We start from the raw sequence: 20,320 nt of genomic DNA on the forward strand, positions 1-20,320 counted from the left end.
AACACCAAATTCAATTTTCATACAGAAAATAATTACAGTACATCTGAAACAAATGATTATAACAATATATTCGAGAGAAAAAGCTTGTTATTTTGCCTCATTCAAATCATCATCTTGAAGTTTGCATCATAACTTCTCCTCAGCTGCAGGTTAACCTGCCGAACTTCCACCCACTTTTCTCGTTTCTCCATCTTCTGTTATCTCTTCTCTTATTTTCTTCTTTTTCTTTCTTTTTATTTTTCTTCTTCGTGACAGGGGTTGGCTTTGGCCTGGGGAATTAAGTTCAGCATTCACTTTAAAGATATCTGGCGCCATCTAGTGTTATGAATGGGTATAACGTCTAGACCCCGAATGTAAGACGACCCCCACTTTTTCAGTCTTATTTCAATGCAAAAAACACCGTCTTATATTCGGGCCAATACGGTAATACATGAGAGAATCTGGACTTAAAGGCAATGCCACAAGGCCAAGAAACCTTTTTCAAACATGGGAACAAGAGCTATTTAAATGCAGTTGAGCCAGAGTTGTGTCTCGTGTTAACTCTGACCGTGCATTCACACTGAAAGCCACACAGGTGTCATAGGCGTCCGGCTGCCATTCATTGTCTATAAGGCTCGTTTTGAGACGCATCGGAGGCCACGGAGGCGTTGGAGGCGTCGGGAGGAGCACGTTGGAGGCGTCCAGAGCGTCAATTTGAAGTTGAAAAATCTCAACTTTATGCAAATGAACAGCAGCGACGCCGAGGCAGCGTCCAATCACAGACCGGGATTCCCGAAGCAAGAGGCCCAAATGCAGATTGTACTTTCATGTACACACAAACGTACACTCATTCACATGCACACATGAGCATAGCTGTGCACTAACACTTATTTTATCAGGAATTAATATATTTCATCCAGCAAACTGACATTTTTGCTGATTTGACGATTTTATTTGCTACATCGATCCAACGCAAAATAATTAAAAAACGTGCTTATTAATCACAAAACACAGTTTAAACATCATGACCAAATCCGCTCCGACCCGGTGTGTCAGTGTTCACCACAGACAGACTGCAGCTTCACCGGGACCAACGTCTCTGATGGTTGCTGTTGATCCAGGACCAACCTTGTTAAGGGGCATCAAACTCACTCTTATCTATGTGGAAATAACACTAAAATATAAAGAAGGCGTCCCAAAGTGTGATCCATGGTGAAATAGGAAACTGAAGATGTGCAGCTACAGGACTGTCTCAGAAAATTAGAATATTGTGATTTTCTGTAATGCAATTACAAAAACAAAAATGTCATACATCCTGGATTCATTACAAATCAACTGAAATATTGCAAGCCTTTTATTATTTTAATATTGCTGATCATGGCTTACAGCTTAAGAAAACTCAAATATCCTATCTCAAAAAATTAGAATATTCTGGGAATCTTAATCTTAAACTGTAATCCATAATCAGCAATATTAAAATAATAAAAGGCTTGCAATATTTCAGTTTATTTATAATGAATCCAGAATGTATGACATTTTTGTTTTTTTAAATTGCATTACAGAAAATAAAGAACTTTATCACAATATTCTAATTTTGTGAGACAGTCCTGTATATATAGATATATGTAGACTATAAACTAAGGATGGGCGATATTTTACCGTTCACAATATACTGTCAAGAATTTGTCATCTCGCGGTAAAAACGATTAATTCCCGTTGATGACGTTTTTGTGTAAAGCTGATTTATGGAAGGAAGGAAGGAAGAAATGAGCCAGAAAGAAAGAAAGAAAGAAAGAAAGAAAGAAAGAAAGAAAGAAAGAAAGAAAGAAAGAAAGAAAGAAAGAAAGAAAGAAAGAAAGAAAGAAAGAAAGAAAGAAAGAAAGAAAGAAAGAAAGAAAGAAAGAAAGAAAGAAAGAAAGAAAGAAAGAAAGAAAGAAAGAAAGAAAGAAAGAAAGAAAGAAAGAAAGATATAAGAAAAAGAAAGAAAGAAAGAAAGAAAGAAAGAAAGAAAGAAAGAAAGATATAAGAAAAAGAAAGAAAGAAAGAAAGAAATGAGCCTGAAAGAAAGAAAGAAAGAAAGAAAGAAAAAAAGAAAGAAAGAAAGAAAGAAGGAAAGAAATGAGCCAGAAAGAAAGAAAGAAAGATATAAGAAAAAGAAAGAAAGAAAGAAAGAAAGAAATGAGCCTGAAAGAAAGAAAGAAAGAAAGAAAGAAAGAAAGAAAGAAAGAAAGAAGGAAAGAAATGAGCCAGAAAGAAAGAAAGAAAGATATAAGAAAAAGAAAGAAAGAAATGAGCCTGAAAGAAAGAAAGAAAGAAAGAAAGAAAGAAAGAAATGAGCCAGAAAGAAAGAAAGAAAGAAAGATATAAGAAATGAGCCAGAAAGAAAGAAAGAAAGAAAGATAAGAAAAAGAAAGAAAGAAAGAAGGAAAGAAATGAGCCAGAAAGAAAGAAAGAAAGAAAGATATAAGAAAAAGAAAGAAAGAAAGAAAGAAAGAAAGAAAGAAAGAAAGAAAGAAAGAAAGAAAGAAAGAAAGAAAGAAAGAAAGAAAGAAAGAAAGAAAGAAAGAAAGATAGAAGGAAAGAAAGAAAGATAGAAGGAAAGACAGAAAGAAAGATTCCAGTTGATGACGTTTTTGTATTGGTATTTTTTTTATCGTTATCAGGATAAATGCCAGAAATTACCGTGATACATTTTTTAGTCCACACCGCCCATCCCTAATGTAGACTATATTGCACTTTGTTCCCTCCAGTTCTGCAGCGCAGCTTCAAAGTCCCGCCCACTGCAGGCGTTGACAGACTTTGGCGAGCAGCGATGCGTCCCGACTCCACAGGTGATTTTTGACACTTTCAGTGTGAATCCACCATAAGACAGCAGCAACGTCTCTGGGTGATGTTTTCAATGATGTTTTCAACTCTAATATTGTTGTTAGACGCAGTAACGTGAGGCTCCTGTGGAGTCGTTTGGCCCCCTCACCTTTATAAACTTGTCGCTGTTGGCACAGTTGTTGATGATGGAGAGAGACTGCTGGAAACGGGTTCCCCCGATGCCGATGACATCAGCGATCAGCTGACTGACAGCAATCACCACCTGGAGGAGCGGAGAGGAGCTTTATTGTAGAATACACGAGCAGACGCGCTCAGAGAGGCCGCGTGCACAGACCAAGACGAAATCACAAGCACTTTCTCCAACAGGCATGGAGGATACTGCATTAGTGAGCCTCCTGCATGATGGAGAGGACGAGCACGGGCCAGTTCTTGACCATTTTCTGAAATGGTGTGAGAGGGCAAACCTGGGGCCGGATTCACAAAACATTCTTAAGAAAAAAAATCTTCTTAAGTGTCATTTTTTTCTTAAATTCAATCTTAAGAAGAAAAAGGAGAAGAAGTCATATTCTACAAAAAAGTTCTTAAGTATTTTCTCAACTTTCTTCTTAAGTTTCTTCTTAAGAAAAAACTTAAGAAAAAATGGTATTCTTGAAATAAAAGTTCTCAAATTTGTTCTTGACTTTTTTCTTAACTTTAAGACAACCTTGACCTGTCTTAAAATTTCTTCTGTGAAAAGGTAATAATAATAATAATAATAATAATAATAATAATAATAATAAGCCTCTAATATCAACCTTTTTCAACACATTTTAGACAAGTTTAGACTAGTAGGTCATAGTTTGAGGATATACTTTGTAATTAATTACACAAAGAGCCTGTTAACTGTTTGTTAGCATGTTAGTTAGCGTGGTAGTTCATTATTATTAATTTTCCCCAATGGTAATTTTTTTCACACATTAATCTCATCCACAATAACCTTAAAAAGTTCCTGCATCTCTTTTTCTCCTTCTCCATGTTTAGTGAGTGACTGACGGTTAAGACTCAAACTATCTGTATAAATGTTGCTTGTTGGCGCGTGCAATGACATATTTTAAGAAGTTCTTAAGTAGGAAAAATAAGAAATTCGTAAGAAATTACAGTTCTTAAGACGGTTCTTAAGAAAATATTGAGGAATTGCACTTAAGAACTTTCTTATGAACTTCTTAATTTTAGATCTTAAGACAATTCTTAAGATCGTTCTTAAGAACATATTGGTGAATCTGGCCCCTGGTCCTCAACACCTTAAAGACAAAGGAAATTACCATTGATTTCATAAAGCAAAATTCATTTCAGCCCACTTTTATGAATTAAGTTTTAAACTGTTGCCATCAGCTCAGCGTTATTGCCCCCCCTTGTTCACCAAAAACAGGTCAAACAAGACCCCAAGCCATTAAACTTTTAAATATTGCTAGGAAATAGCCCCCCAGCTGGCTGGGCAATACCATGTACAAGTGGATGCACCGTGTCTGTTACTGTTCTGTGTTCCTGTTTTTATGCTGTGTTTGTCAAATTGCCATGTGTGTCTTTTGCTGCAAACAAATTTCCCCACGGGGACAATCAGTACTGGAGTTGAGGGGGGATGAGGGGGGATGGCATCCCCCCTGAAATAAAAACGTTCAAAATCATCTCCCCTGTAAAACTGCGACCCCCCTTTCCATCCCTTATGTCATTTCATCAATGAATGTGGTTTTACTGCTATTTCAACATTTAGAGTCATCACCAGAAAAATAACACCAGAAAAATAACTTATTTGACAATTTTCACCTTTTTCAAGTACATTTTCACTTGAAATAAGTAGGAAAATCTGCCAGTGGGACAAGATTTATCTTCTTATTACAAGCAAAAAAATCTTGTTCCACTGGCAGATTTTTTTTACTTATTTCAAGTGAAAATCTACTTGAAACAGGTGAAAATTGTTGTTTTTTCCAGTGATGAGTCTTGTTTTAAGTGTAATGACATTTTTTTTTAACTAGAAATAAGACAAATATTCTTGTTAAGATTTTGAGTTTTTGCAGTGATCCATTTTACTTATCCTGTGAAGGACAGAGTCATATTGATAAGTTCAGAAAACTGTTTTTTATTGTTGTGTTTTGATGTAAGCCCAGTGGATATTTAAAGCTTACAGAAGGCTGCATTTAACTGCTGCTATGTCATTCCTGCAGTATTTCTGCAGCTGTTTTGGTCAGTGCTATTATTTGTAATATATGATGATATTTGTAATCAGCACAAATTATCTGTCCCCATATGATAAAATCCACCATCCCCCCTGATTTTTTTTTTTACAACTCGAGTACTGGGGACAATAAACACATATCTATTTATCTGAGTCAAGCAGAAGAGCAGAAATACCTGCAGGTGTGTTCGCACAAAAGACCTGCGGCCCGTGTAGTCGAAGTTGCTCTTCATGAGGAAGTAGAGCAGGTGGGCGGCGTCGCTGCGGATGGAGCTCAGCTTGGAGTTGCAGCACTTGAGGATCTCGTAGCAGAGAGAGGCACACATGTCGGCCCGGCCGTCGAAGAAGGTGCAGGGGAACTGGAGGACACGGACACGCGGGTTTACTTCTGCAGGAAGTCCAATCATTTCATTTCATTTCATTTTTATTTATTCCGATCATGGAAATATGCAAACAAAAGAAACAAACGAGTAAAATGACAACACAATCAAAAGCATATTCCATAACCAGAAAGGAGCAGGAAGAAGACAATCTTATTATACCTGCCCCTCCCTCTAATACAAATTGTTCCTTCTGTAATTTACATCCAGAAACAGTTGTTCATTTATTCTGGCTTTGCTCTCATTCGAAAAAACTATGGGCAGATATCAGCAAATTTATTATTGACTCTTTTGCAATAGATTTTAATTTACATTGGGAAAATGTTGTTTTTGGTTTCCATTGTTTCCCTAAGAAAGAAGGAAAATGTTTTTGATAAATCTGTTTTTATTTCTTGCCAAATTTCATATTCATAAGAGTAAATTTTCAAAGAAAACCCCTTGCTTTTTTGTTTTCCAGAAAGAAATGGAACTTTACTTGAAATTAATCCTAAAATCAACAAATGAAAAGGCTATTAAAACCGTAGACTTGTGTTATGTGTTTAATCTTCTTGAATAACAAACATCACCCCTGACACATGTTCTGTATTCTATTTGTATACTGTTCTTGTATACTGTTTTGTGATAATTCTTTTAAATAAAGTAAAAAAAAACAAACACTTCAACATAAAAAAAAACAAAAAAAAAAAAACCTGCCCCTCCCTCAAAACTAAATTGAACAATAATAACAGATGGTCTGCACAATTACTTAGTTAATATCACAAGGAAAGAAAAACAAAAAAATGAAAGATAGATTGTCTCCATACGCATATATTATACATTTTGACTATTTCATCCATACATTGCTATTTCTTTCTCTTTAAATTTCTTTTTAAACTGAAATATGTTTAAACAGCCCTTTAAATCATAATGTTATGAATTCCCTAACTTAATTCCAACAATTGAAACGCTCATCTGCTTTAAAGATGTTCGGGCAAATAAATGTTTAAAATTAAATTTTCTACGACTATCTTCATTATTTGAACTGAAAGTAAACATGTATTGTAAGTTTTCTGGTAATAATTTACATTTAGCTGTACATGATTGTGAGTGTCTGTAACTTAACCAAATCATCAAGTTTCAGTAATCTTGATTCAATAAATTATCTGTTGGTGTGTTCTCTGTAATGTGTATTGTAAATAATTATAAGTGCTCTTTTCTGTAATAAAAATAAAGGATTCATATTAGTTGGATATGTGTTGCCCCATATTGCAAAGTTAAATAAGGCAAAATTAATGAACAATATAAAATTCTCATTACTGTATGATTTAACACAAACTTAGCCTTATTCAAAACAAAAATATTTGTGCACATTTTTGATTTTACATGAGCTATATGAGCTATCATCCAGAACAGATGAAGGATGTATTCAGTCACCTTGTAAATGAAGGTCCTGAGCGAGGTGAAGACCTGTTTGAGGGCGAACTCTGACTGAGGGATCTGCAGGAAGCACAAGTGCACCTGGAAAACCTTCTTCATCAGGGGATTGTGACCCAGATCTGAGTTCAGCTGCGTCTGAAAAACCAGAGACATGTTGCTTGACGCGCAGCCGGCCACACGGACGTCCCTCACGCTGAAGCCTGCTGGAGTCTGCTCACCTTGAATCCCATGATGAAGATGCTGAGTGTGTCCAGCACCGTCAGACAGACCTCTGTGGACACGTTGGCCTCCAGCAGGCACTGGCTGCTCACGTCTGCGTCCGTATGGGAGAACACTGAGAGCACACACAGGAGTCACTGCTGGAGATCAGGAATGTGGGAGCAACGACAGAGCAGGGGCCGGATTCACCAATATGTTCTTAAGAACAATCTTAAGAAATGTCTTAAGATCTAAAATTAAGAAGTTCATAAGAAAGTTCTTAAGTGAAATTCCTCAATATTTTCTTAAGAACCGTCTTAAGAACTGTCATTTCTTACGCATTTCTTATTTTTATTCTTATTTTTCCTACTTAAGAACTTCTTAAAATATGTCATTGCATTGCACGCGCCAACAAACAACATTTATACAGGTAGTTTGTGTCTTAACCGTCAGTCACTCACTAAACATGGAGAAGGAGAAAAAGAGATGCAGGAACTTTTCAAGGTTATGGTGGATGAGATTAATGTGCGAAAAAAAATACTATTGGGGAAAATTAATAATAATTAACTACCATGCTAACTAACATGCTAACAAACAGTTAACAGGCTCTTTGTGTAATTAATTACAAAGAATATCCTCAAACTATGACCTACTAGTCTAAACTTGTCTGAAATGTGTTGAAAAAGGTGATTTTAGAGTTTTACCTTTTCACAGAAGAAATTTTAAGACAGGTCAAGGTTGTCTTAAAGTTAAGAAAAAAGTCAAGAACACATTTGAGAACTTTTATTTCAAGAATACCATTTATTCTTAAGTTTTTTCTTAAGAAGAAACTTAAGAAAAAAGTTGAGAAAATACTTAAGAACTTTTTTGGAGAATATGACTTCTTCTCTTTTTTCTTCTTAAGACTGAACTTAAGAAAAAAATGACACTTAAGAAGATTTTTTTTCTTAAGAATGTTTTGTGAATCCGGCCCCAGGTGTCCAAATGTCGATTTACAGTAATCCCTCACTATAACGCGGTTAATCTTTCACATCTCGCTGCTTCACGGATTTGCATTGTGCACCGTGTTCTGCATTCTGATTGGCTAAACAGTCTCCCCGCTTCTTCACTTCCTGTGTCAATAACATTGGTCGCTTAGCAACAATGCTGAGAACGGCCAATGAACTTCAGCAGCAGCTCAAGAACGGGACCCTTTGATGAATCGTTCATTACAGTTCTCAAGCATCAGGCATAGATAATTGCCATGAATCGCAGCATATCCGATAATATATTTCTTCTACAAATCCATCGTTATTCCACAAATAGAGCAGCTTTCGACATTTTTTTAGTTTTCTAGAATGCATTTGCTGATTTTATTTCTTTGTAGACGGTCGTTTATTTTTATTAACTGACTACTATTATATATTTTCGCAGGAAAAATATCACTGCTAAAAAAGATGATAGGAGATATTTATTCAGAGAATTTCAGTTTTGAATACGAGGACAAGTAATGTAGTAAAGTAGTGACAAAGTAAAACAGTTAAAAAAGAAGTGCTGACTTTTTCAGCACACTGGCGTAAATATCCGCGCCAATTTTTAAAAATAAATACACTTCATTGTACTGGAAAAATCTCTAAATCACAAAGAAACACTCTCGGATGTAATAAGAAAGATTTCGCTTTTAATTAAATTTCCTATAAAAAAGCGAAATATAAAAAAAACATACTTGTTTCTGTTTATCTTTGTAAAATGATATTAAAAGTATCTTACATAATTTGAAACGAGAAATTTCAAGAAAAGATTCTGAAGAAATGTATTTTACATAATTAGAGTGTAAACAAAGTGCATATTTCCTTTAAAATCAACTACACTTATATTGGATTAGATAACAATAGTAAAAAAAAAGAATTAGAAAAAAAATTTCCGCACCGTTTTTGTTATTTTGAGCGTGCGGCCCGCGAGAAAAAAATTTGTCAAATCCGGCCCGCCAAGCAAAATGAGTTTGACACCCCTGCTTTAGAGGAAAAAGACGCTACAGAGCGAGTCAGGATGCAGCAGCATCAGAAGAGCAGTAAAATACGCGTCAGTCACAATTTGTCCTACTGTACTTATTGTATTTTTTTTCATAATCATTTTTCATTTTCTCCCATTCAAATCCATTTACTCGGGTCGCGGTGGGGCTGGACTGATCTCCGCAATTTGAAGCCTTGTATAATAATTGTAAAAAAAAAAAAAAAAAAGGTTGCTACTTCATGGATTTCCCCTTTCACGGTTTCTTTTTGGAACGAAACCCCTGTGAAAAACCAGGGATTACTGTATATCAATGAATTGATTATTTACATTATCCATAACCTCTGAGTGCTGTTGCAATTATCCCTGTCCATCAGTAGAGGTCACTGCAACACTGAGTGAGAGGATCTTAATTCAGGTTTACCGTTATTGAAGGTGTGAGCGTTCTCCAGAGCCCCCAGCTGCTGCAGGCGGGCGTGCAGAATCCCTGCCCTGTTACGAGACACAGGCAGAGTCAAGGACTTCCTGTCTGCAGCTACGGGTCCTGGACCCTCCTGGCTCCTGTTGAGAAGAAAACACAAAGCATTAGAGGTCTGCTGCTCGGCATCCGACGGAAAAGTTAGGACAAAGACGAGGAAAGCAGGAGAAGACAATCAATGCAACTTTGCTCATTTTCATGCATCAGTCAGACTGAGGGTTTGGGGTTGTTGCAGAAAAAAGAAAATAGAAGAAGACTTAACAAAAGAATAGCTGGACCACATAGATTTTTCATCAAGCACAGAACGGCCGGGAGAACGGACCTCTTACCCGTGCAGGGAGGGCCAGGAGGCCTCAACATTAGTCACACAAGAACTTGGAAGCAGTGTTACAAGTAAGAGACACAACCAAGAGCCAAAGATTAAAACGTTCATTTGTAAGCGGGAGTCATATTACTGCACAGGTGGAACGGAGAAAAATAGTTATCTCCTTAAATCAACAAGACATGGTGAAACGCAGCAAGAGAGACTCTACCTGGCGATGAATCTCTTTCCCATGTATCTGAACTGATGAAGGCAGACTCTGCAGGGCAAAACATTTTAAAAACAGGATCACAATGAGGGATGTTTATCAAATCTGTGCTTGTTTTTACTGTTTTTGTCACATTTCTGGTAAATAAGCATCGTAGCGATCAGTGCTTTCTAACACAACGGAGCCGGTTTTATCAGTGAGACAAAGCCGTCCGGCTCCGGGTTACAGGCCAAGTGAGGGTGGTGCTTGTAAAGGCATGTGTGTGGACGCGTGAGATGGTCAGGAACCGTCAGAACCACAAAAACTAAAGGATCACACAGCATAATATTCATTAGACCAGGGGTCGGCAACCCAAAATGTTGAAAGAGCCGTATTGGACCAAAAACACAAAAAACAAATATGTCTGGAGCCGCAAAAAATGAAAAGTCTTGTATAAGCCTTAGAATGAAAGAAACACTTGCTGCATGTTTCTATATTAGTTATAACTGGGGGGAGATTTTTTTTTCCATTATGCACTTCGAGTAAAAAGTTGAAATGTCAAGAAAAAAGTCGAAATGTAGAGAAAAAAGTCGAAATTTTAAAATTAATGTTGAAGTACAATCTTGAGAAAAAAGTTGAAATGTCGAGAAAAGTTGAAATGTCAAGAAAAGTCGAAATGTCGAGGAAAGTCAAAATGACAAAGTCGAAATGTCGAGAAAAAAGTCAAGGAAATAGTCAAAACTTCGTGAAAAAAATCGAAATGGCGAGAAAAAAGTCGAAATGTTAAGATTAATGTTGAAGTACAATCTCGAGAAAAAAGTCGAAATGTCGAGATTAAAAAGGAAAGGACAAGTGGGACAAGATTTATCTTGTCCAGTGATGAGTCTTGTTTTAAGTGTAATGACATATTTTTACTGAAATGAGACATTTTAACTAAATAGGAAAAATATTCTTGTTAAGATTTTGGACAGAATCATATTGATAAGTTCAGAAAACTGTTTTTTATTGTTGTGTTTTGATGTATTTGATGTAAGCCCAGTGGATATTTAAAGCTTACAGAAGGCTGCATTTAACTGCTGCTATGTCATTCCTGCAGTATTTCTGCAGGTGTTTTGGTCACTGCTATTATTTGTAATATATTATATTATTTGTAATCAGCACAAATTATCTGTCCCCATATGATAAAATCCACCATCCCCCCAGATTTTTTTTTACAACTCAAGTACTGGTTTTATTCCATATTTAAAGATGTTGTCTGAGTACTTACTCTATCAACGTGAAGAAGTCCATGAGCTCTGAGGGAGTGGCCTTGTTCCAGTACGTGAACAAAGCCTCTGCAAGAATAAAACCAGAACTAAATTAAAAGGAAGGCTCATTACGGCGTCAGATCCAGTGTGACTGCTCGACATGCTGGCCTACCCTCCGACATGCTCTTGAGGATGTGCAGGAGACACATGAGCAGGTTTTTGATCTCGTCTCGGTCCAGCTTATCGCAGCAGAACCCGGCGCTGCCGAGCGCCGGCCCGGACTGGTTCTGGAGCACAGGAGCAGAATCCACACAGTCAACAAGACGGAGGGGGAACTTTGGCGTCAGTTCACACCATTTAAAGAGTAAGAGAAGAAAAAAACTCCTTAAAATATTACTAGTAGATTCCAAGAAAACAATAACGAGGAAATGGCTAAACCAGGGGTCGGCAACCCAAAATGTTGAAAGAGCCATATTGGAGCAAAAACACAAAAAACAAATATGTCTGGAGCCGCAAAAAATCTTGTATCAGCCTTAGAATGAAGACAACACATGCTGCATGTATCTATATTAGTTATAACTGGGGGAAAATCTTTTTTCATTATGCACTTTGAGAAAAAAGTCGGAATGTTGAGAAAAAAGTGGAACATTTCGAGAAAAAGGTCAAAATGTCAAGATTAATGTTGAAGTACAATCTTGAGAAAAAAGGCGAAATGTCGAGAAAAAAGTCGAAATGTTGAGAAAAAATTCGAAATATCGAGAAAAAAAGTCGAAATGTTGAGAAAAAAGTTAAAATGTCGAGAAAAAAGTCAAAATATCGAGAAAAAAGTCAAAATGTTGAGAAAAAAGTCGAAAAGTCGAGATTAAACAGGAAAGGAAAAAGGAAGAAAAGAAGAGAAAAAAAGGAAAAAAGAAAAGAGAAAAAAGGAAAAAGAAAAAAAGAAAAAAGACGAAAAAAAGAAAAAAGGAAAACAAGAAGAAAAAAAGAGAAAAAACGAGAAAAAATAAGAAAAAAAGGAAAAAAAGAAAAAAAGAAGAAAAAAAGGAAAAAAAAGGTCAAACATTTTTGAAAAAGTTCCAGGAGCCACTAGGGCGGCGCTAAAGAGCCGCATGTGGCTTTAGAGCCGCGGGTTGCCGACCCCTGGGCTAAACAAAGAGCCACCAACAGAAAGAGAGAGAGTGGGTAACAATTGTAAAGGAGATGTTTGTCAGGGAAAGGCTGACATTGTCTCTCAGACTCTGCGTAGATACATTTGACCATTATTGGTACAAATGTGATGCACATGAATGTTGTAAAAGATGACCTTTTATGTTAACATATGAACATTTTCTTTCTTTCCTTTAACAATTACTACAACATGCAGCTCATTATTATTCATTCTTTGTCACCTGTTTATCAGATATCGGTAATATAGAGTAATATAGACTCAAATCATGTATGATTACATATCTGTTACATCTACATTAGTTTACCTTGAAATGCTTTTGTTGTATTTTCATTATTGGACTTGATTTATCTCTGCATACTGCATTTTACAAGCACTTGCAAATAGTTCAATTCAACTCAATTCAATTCATGTTCATGTTCTGGATCTCTGGAAAGCATCTAGAGACAACTTTTGTTGTATTAGACGCTATATAAATAAAATTGAATTGAATTGAACTAAGGATATGGACTGAATTCAAATCACACTAAGGAACCTATTGAAGCTCCTGTCACCTTTACTCTCGGTGGAAATGTTGGAAAAGTAACCCAGAAAACAAGAAATGAACACAGAAAAGACAATCTGTACTGTGCCGACCCTGTAATCCTATCTGTTCATATGTTCATCAGCATGTACATCTGTGTTATATTTGTGTTACTGTAAAAAATAAAATACAAAAATAAAGTTTAAATAAAAAAAAAAGAGTGAGAGAAGAAGAAACACGCACAAACCCATCACTCAGACAAGCCAAACGTTAAAGAGGTGGCAGCATGGAGGAGGAGAGCAGCAGCGTCATCTGCAGCTCTGCAGGAAACAGCTGGGGAGCCCACACGCCTCCAAGGAGCACTCAGAAAGGAAGGGTTTGGGTATATTGTACAGAGATCTGCCCCCGTTTTAAATCCAATTACTCGGCACAAGAGGCCCCAACGCTTTAGAGCTGGACCCTGACGTCTGTACAGCTATAGCCAAGAGCTGCTGCTGAGCAGCAGAGAGGGTTGCCAACCGTCCCTGGAAAAACGGAATCGTATTTTTAAACTAAAGGACGCGTCCCGTATTGAGCTGAAAAGGGACGCACTTTGTCCCGTATTACTGCGAGAGTCAAAAAATAGTCATAAAATGCCAATGGAAAATGGCATTGAGCTGTTGAGTTCATAAGTTATTTTTTTCTGTTTTACTACAACTGTAGCCTACAGTCATGGCCTTTGAGGCACAAATATGTTTGTTTTGACGCAGAACCATACCTGAGCCTTTACTACAACTGTAGCCTACTACTGAAGAGTATTAGGGCCATTCGGAGAAAAAATATTTGAGAGGGGAAGATTTTTTTTTATTGTGCACTTTGAGAAAAAAGTGGAAAAGGCGAAAAAAAGTCGAAATGGTGAGAATAATGTTGAAATACAATTTCAAGGTCGAAATTTCGTATTTTTTCTCAACATTTCAACTTTATTCACGCAATTTTGACTTTTTTTCTCAACATTTCGACTGTTTTCTCGAAATTGTACTTAAACATTAATCTCGACATTTCGACTTTTTTCTCGACATTTCGACTTTTTTTTTTCGAAATTTCGACTTTTTTCTCGAAGTGCATAATGAAAAAAAAATCTTCGCCTCTCGAATATTTTTTCTCCTGCATGGCCCTAATAGTCTTCCGTAGCCTACAGTCGTGGCCTTTGAGGCACAAATATGTTTACAAGTTTTCTACAGACTTTCTGTTTGCACTTTTTTTATTATTGCACTAAAAATGTGCACTATTACAAAATTGAAGGTTCTGCTTTCTTTCTATTGTTTTATATCAATTTATACAATTTTAAGTTAAGCAGGACAGGTTTCCATTTAAGAAAGATACTTATTTTATTCAGTTGATTTTGTTATTTTGTATTAAAGTGAATTGCTGGATAATAATTTGTTTTCCATGTGTTCATGGCATTCAAAAATCGGAGTGACTATTTGCACCAGGGTAGCAAGTATCAAGCCCCCACCAGCTGAGCTATTCACTCCCTGTTGACTTACTGTATGCAAACAAATGCGTTGCCCATGCGCATGTGCACTAACGTGTCTGCAACAGAAGGCGCTTTTTCACTTTCACTAAAATCGGAACCATGTCAAACAATAGAGCCAGGAAAACGTCTGCTCTCACACTTTTGAATGAACAATTTTTGCTCTTATGTCATTGTTAGATATTTTGAAGAGATTAAATGAAGTTTATCAAAAGTGGTGTGAATACCTGTCAATCACTGTAGAGCTGATGGATTTTTTTTTTTTTTTACATTTTCTTTTCTAATAATACATGGGTGCAAATAGCATACATTGATATTGGTAGCAGGGTGTAAATAGCCCTGGCATCAGTTCTTGCACCCGGATGTACAGTAAATAGCCTAAGCCTTCAAAAATATGCATCTAAAAAAAAATATGCATCTAATTCAATCCACTCCTTTGTTTCAGAACTTTATATTCTCAACATTTATAACATAAATATTTATCAGACATGTGTTTTTATTTATAGGGTCTTAAAGGAGGAAAGCATTCCTGCTCACCTCAAAGACTATTTTACTACAAACTCTTATGTCCAAACTTATGCAACCCGTCGAGCGTTAGATCTGCATCCACCAAAATGTGTTACAACCAGGGGTTAATATACAATACGGTACAGGGGGGTCAAACTATGGAATACATATTCCCATTTAGCAAAAAAATGCTTCTCTGTACAAGGTTTTAAAGGACGTCTGAAACACCACTTAATATTTGTTTTGTAAATGGAACTGCTCCGGCATAAGTAATGGATGTGCTGAAAAATGTTATCGTCTTGTGTAATCTCCTTGAAATTATTTTTTGTTTTTGTTCATTTGGTTTGTTATTTAGTCGTTTATTTTTTGTTTGGTTCTTAATTATTAAATTGTACTCTATCGTTTTTCATATATCCGATTATTTTTCTTTTGTGTAAATTCTTTGTAATTGTCCTTTAATTTCTATCATCTATAGATTTCTAACTGCTCATTTGTATATTTTGTTTTTATAAGTATGATACTACATTTTATGTTAACTATAGGTGGAGGCGCCTGATAAGCTCTTTTGAGTTTTCGCCTCTTCCTGCACTTTAATTTGTAAAGTTGGTCATTTTATTTGTGCAATGTTTAACTGTGCAAATAAATAAATCTAAATCTAAAATCTAAGGTTCGAGTCAAATAGTAAAAAAAATTGTTTCACTCACAAAAAAAGGGGCTAAAAAAATTCACCACGCTAGGAAGGGTGAAGGCAAATCGATGAGGGGTCCCTTATTTATTTTTCAGGGAGTTGGCAACCCTAGGAGCAGAGGTCACCACCAGTACTTGTATGGGTACGTTTTCATCGGCCCCCTGGGCTCCCGGCGGTTCAGCGTCCGGCCGAGGCTCCGGCCGGGGCTCAGAGAGCAGGGAGAAGTCCACGGTGAGACGCTTCCTAGCTCGCCCCTCTGGCTCCAGGGGGAGGGGGGGCACATTGACAGAATGCCTCCTGGTAAATCTCTCCATTTGGTGAAGCGGCGATGTCCCGGAGAAGGGAGGAGCGCTGTGGGAGCTCTGGAGGGTGGAGGATGTGGGGCATCCAAGAGTGCATACGTTAAAATAAGCCAAAAGAGCAAAACAACTCCAGTCGTTCAGGTTCAGCCTCTGTGGTACGAAAAGGTACAGATCATCTGTGGGCTTTACTTTCATCGCATTAAAGTGGTTTTAAAAAAACGTGCGCAGATCTTTGTGGTGATGAGAAGGCGTTAATGCCGTTTGTCAGGTTCATGTATCCGAGTGAGCTGATGGGGCTCGGGTGGGTGAGCACTAGGGCTGGGTATCGATTCAAATCTCAAGAATTGATTCGATTCCGATTCTTAATATTCAGAATCAATTATCATGATTCGATTCGATATTGATTTGGGTTGGTGTTATTTAAAATGTTTTTTGAGCTGTTGCCTGAATTATATGACTGTAAAATAACTAGTGAAATAATAATTTCACAATAATTATTGTGAAATAACTAAGAAATAAATAACTCAAACAGGCCTTTCAATATCCATTTAAAGTGCAAAAAAGAAAGAAATTGCAATAAAAAAATAATTAAAAAAAATAAATAAATAAATAAAAAAAAATTGATCTTTAGAAATAAGAATCGATTTTTTAGAATTAATATGAGAATCGATTTAGAATCGGAAAATGGATTTTTTCAACACAGGCCTAGTGAGCACTGGTGGATTCTGCTCTGCAGCTCATGTTCTTGGTCAGTATTATCTCAAAAAAGAGAATCACAGGCCAGGGAAATCTCAGACACCTTTCCTTTGTAAAAAAAACTCATTTCATTTTCATCATCAATACTCCCAAGTGAATATCTCACCCTGCAATCATATGAAATACAATGTATAGAGGGAGTGTGCATGACTGACAAAGACTGAGTGGCAGCGTAAACTTTCAGTTTGAGCAACTGGAAAAAATCTAAAATGTGAAACAGCTGTTGTGCGATCGACTGCATTCATAGATTTAGCAAGAAATCGGAGTTATCGTTTTACAGACTGACGAAAAATAAGCTTAAGAGAGACAAATGGATCGCTGCAATTTGCAGAAACAACTGGATTCCAGGCACCAAAATGTGGATTTGCGTTTCCCATTTTGTATCAGGTAATGTTGGATTTTTGGGTAGCTAACGTTAAACGGTCACATCATAAAGTTCGGTGTCCTCATCGCTTTAATTTCGCCGACAAATCCTGCCTTGAAGTCGGACCAGGCGTCAAGACTTTTGTAAGCCTTCAAGCTTTGCTTCGTGTATTTCCCCGGCGTTGAAATTAAGTACATATAAATATCAGGAAACTGAATATGTGGCCAAATATTAATGTCCATTAGGAATGGGCGATATTTTACCGCTCACGATAAACCGTCAAAAAAATTCCCCACGGTAAGAATTTGTCATATCGCGGTAAAAACGATAAATTCCCGTTGATGATGTTTTTGTGTAAAACTGATTTATGGTTCTGCGTTAAATCCACGCACAACGTACGTGAAGGAAGGAAGGAAGGAAGGAAGGAAGGAAGGAAGGAAGGAAGGAAGGAAATGAGCCAGAAAGAAAGAAAGAAAGAAAGAAAGAAAGAAAGAAAGAAAGAAAGAAAGAAAGAAAGAAAGAAAGAAAGAAAGAAAGAAAGAAAGAAAGAAAGAAAGAAAGAAAGAAAGAAAGAAAGAAAGAAAGAAAGAAAGAAAGAAAGAAAGAAAGAAAGAAAGAAAGAAAGAAAGAAATGAGCCTAAAAAGAAAGAAAGAAAGAAAGAAAGATAAATTCCCGTTGATGACGTTTTTGTATTGGTGTTTTTTTTTAAATCGTCATTTTTATCGTTATGGGGATAAATGCCAGAAATTATCGTGATACTTTTTTTAGTCCATACTGCCCATCCCTAATGTCCATGGACCACTGGTTCTTGGGGTAACTGTACGGGTCACTGTCAAGTCCAACAGATGCTAATTTAAGCCGATAATCGGCTGTTATCCCGTCTTCTCCACTAGTTGCAGCCATTTTTGCTGATGTTTTGCCACTCAGTGCGAGTAAGAGGACGTGGTCCAGTGGGGAAGTGACGTCAATGCAGACCTTCTACACATGTGAACAGGTTAATACTCAAAGTTTCTCAGATAACCCCCCACATACAGAATAACGGTAGTTACCCTGGTAACTATGGTTCTGTGAGTCCCTGGATGAGTACCAGTGGCAGTCGGGGGGGAACCAAACAGAACCCTGTTCAATAATAAAGAAGCACACGCCTTGAAGGGACTAATCCACCTCTACTGGACATGAAGTCCTACTTTACCTTCTCCAGTAAGTTGAGTTTGTCACTGCTCTTGTCCAGAAGGCTGTTTCCAGAGTCGTTGGAGGCCAGGGAGCCCCTGGAGTCTGCATGCTGGACCGAGCTCATGTTGGGGGTGGAGGTGTGGGGGGAGGCTGAGGGGGCAGGGAGCACAATATCAACTCTGGACCAGGGGTCGGCAACCCAAAATGTTGAAAGAGCCATATTGGACCAAAAACACAAAAAACAAATATGTCTGGAGCCACAAAAAATGAAAAGTCTTTTTAAGCCTTAGAATGAAGACAACACATGCTGCATGTATCTATATTAGTTATAACTGGGTCCTCGGCTGCAAATGTAGCTGCTAATGTCTTTCCACATGATTCTATTTGTTACGGAAGAGTATTAGGATCAGACAGGAGAAAAATAAAAATAATATTTTAGAGGAGGAAGATTTTTTTTTCATTATGCACTTCGAGGAAAAAGTCGAAATTTCGAGACAAAAGTCAAAATTTCAAGAAAAAAGTAAAAATTTCGTGAATAAAGTTGAAATGTTGAGAAAAAAGGCAAAATTTCGACTTTATTCTTGAACTTGTATTCAAACAGTAATCTCGAAATTTTTTTCTCATCATTTCGACTTTTTTCTCGACATTGCGACTTTTTTCTCGAAATTGTATTTCAACATTAATTTCGAAATTTCAACTTTTTTCTCGACATTTCGACTTTTTTCTCGAAATTGTATTTCAACATTAATCTTGAAATTTCGACTTTTTTCTCGACATATAAACTTTTTTCTCGACATTGTATTTCAACATTAATTTCGAAATTTCAACTTTTTTCTCGACATTTCGACTTTTTTCTCGAAATTGTATTTCAACATTAATCTTGAAATTTCGACTTTTTTCTCGACATATAAACTTTTTTCTCGACATTTCGACTTTTTTCTCGAAATTGAATTTCAACATTAATCTCAAAATGTCAACTTTTTTCTCAACATTTCGACTTTTTTCTCAACATTTAAATTTTTGCTCAACATTTCGACTTTTTTCTCGACATATAAACTTTTTTCTCAACATTTCGACTTTTTTCTCAACATTTAAATTTTTTTCTCAACATTTCGACTTTTTTCTTAACATTTCGACTTTTTTCTCAACATTTAAAAAAAAAATCTTCCCATCTCATATATTTTTTCTCCTGCATGGCCCTAATACTCTTCCGTACAAATCTTTTTTAACAGAAATGTTGAAATGTAATATTTATTCTACACATTTTTACAGCATTGGAAAACGTTCAAACGTTCAGGCTCTAGAGCCGCGGGTTGCCGACCCCCGATCTGGATGAACTGACAAGTATTTTGCACATTCCCACAAAGATGAAAGAGTTCATGGTAGCAGCTCATCGTTTGGGGGGGGGGGGGGGGGGGGGTCTACCTGTTCCAGAGATGACTCCAAACACATCTTTGTGCAGAGCATTGTCCAGGCAGTTTCCAGGTTTCTGCGGCGTCACCGTGTTGTTGGGCAGCAGAGCGTCCTCCCTCAGGTTCTGGAACAGAAACAAACACTGAGCTGTTTCATCTCTCCGCAGCAGACAACACGGCTGCGTCAGTGCTGCAAGCAGGAGCCTCCTGCAGGTGGTGGTTTGTTCCTTTACCTTGTTATTAAAGTTGAGGAAACCTTTCCTGGTTTACATCTGCTAGGATTTGCTGTGCGTGTTTTTATTTGTAACATGTAAAAAATAAACTTTTTTTTTAATTTACATACAAAGTTAATTGCAGTCGGTTAAACAGCTTTAAAGTGCTGATTCTGTGGAAGTCGTCACAAAGTCCTGACCTAGAAAATTTGTGAGCGAGAAGACCAACGAAGTGGACTGGGAAGAAGAGTTCCAAGGTCCAGTACGGCCTTGTAAAGTATCCTGAGCGTATACTTGAGTTAAGCTGTTTAAAGACTTTTCTTTTATTCTTTATTTCATTCATTCAAAGAAAAACAAAACAGTTCAATATAATTACAACAAATCTCTTTTTTAAATGAAAGGGAACAGAAAGAAGACTAAGCTTATTTTATCTGTCCCTTTTTCCTAAGAAATGAAATTTCAATTAATGT

At 36.8% G+C, this 20,320-nt stretch overlaps 1 protein-coding gene across 1 annotated transcript in view; it reads right to left on the reverse strand.

Moving 5' to 3' along the window:
* Nucleotides 1-20,320, reverse strand: part of LOC133425059 (dedicator of cytokinesis protein 9-like) — a 135,234-nt gene that overhangs the window by 23,909 nt on the left and 91,005 nt on the right. The window contains exons 32-41 of the mRNA XM_061715720.1: nucleotides 19,652-19,763; nucleotides 18,246-18,376; nucleotides 11,407-11,521; nucleotides 11,255-11,321; nucleotides 10,012-10,059; nucleotides 9,425-9,561; nucleotides 7,032-7,147; nucleotides 6,811-6,948; nucleotides 5,194-5,376; nucleotides 2,954-3,067 (exon numbers count right to left, since the gene is read on the reverse strand). Coding sequence (XP_061571704.1) covers nucleotides 2,954-3,067; nucleotides 5,194-5,376; nucleotides 6,811-6,948; nucleotides 7,032-7,147; nucleotides 9,425-9,561; nucleotides 10,012-10,059; nucleotides 11,255-11,321; nucleotides 11,407-11,521; nucleotides 18,246-18,376; nucleotides 19,652-19,763 — 1,161 coding nt within the window. The remainder of the gene's footprint in view (nucleotides 1-2,953; nucleotides 3,068-5,193; nucleotides 5,377-6,810; nucleotides 6,949-7,031; nucleotides 7,148-9,424; nucleotides 9,562-10,011; nucleotides 10,060-11,254; nucleotides 11,322-11,406; nucleotides 11,522-18,245; nucleotides 18,377-19,651; nucleotides 19,764-20,320) is intronic.

This window comes from Cololabis saira, chromosome 24 (genome assembly GCF_033807715.1).
Source record: "Cololabis saira isolate AMF1-May2022 chromosome 24, fColSai1.1, whole genome shotgun sequence".
Taxonomy (NCBI): Eukaryota; Metazoa; Chordata; class Actinopteri; order Beloniformes; family Belonidae; genus Cololabis; species Cololabis saira.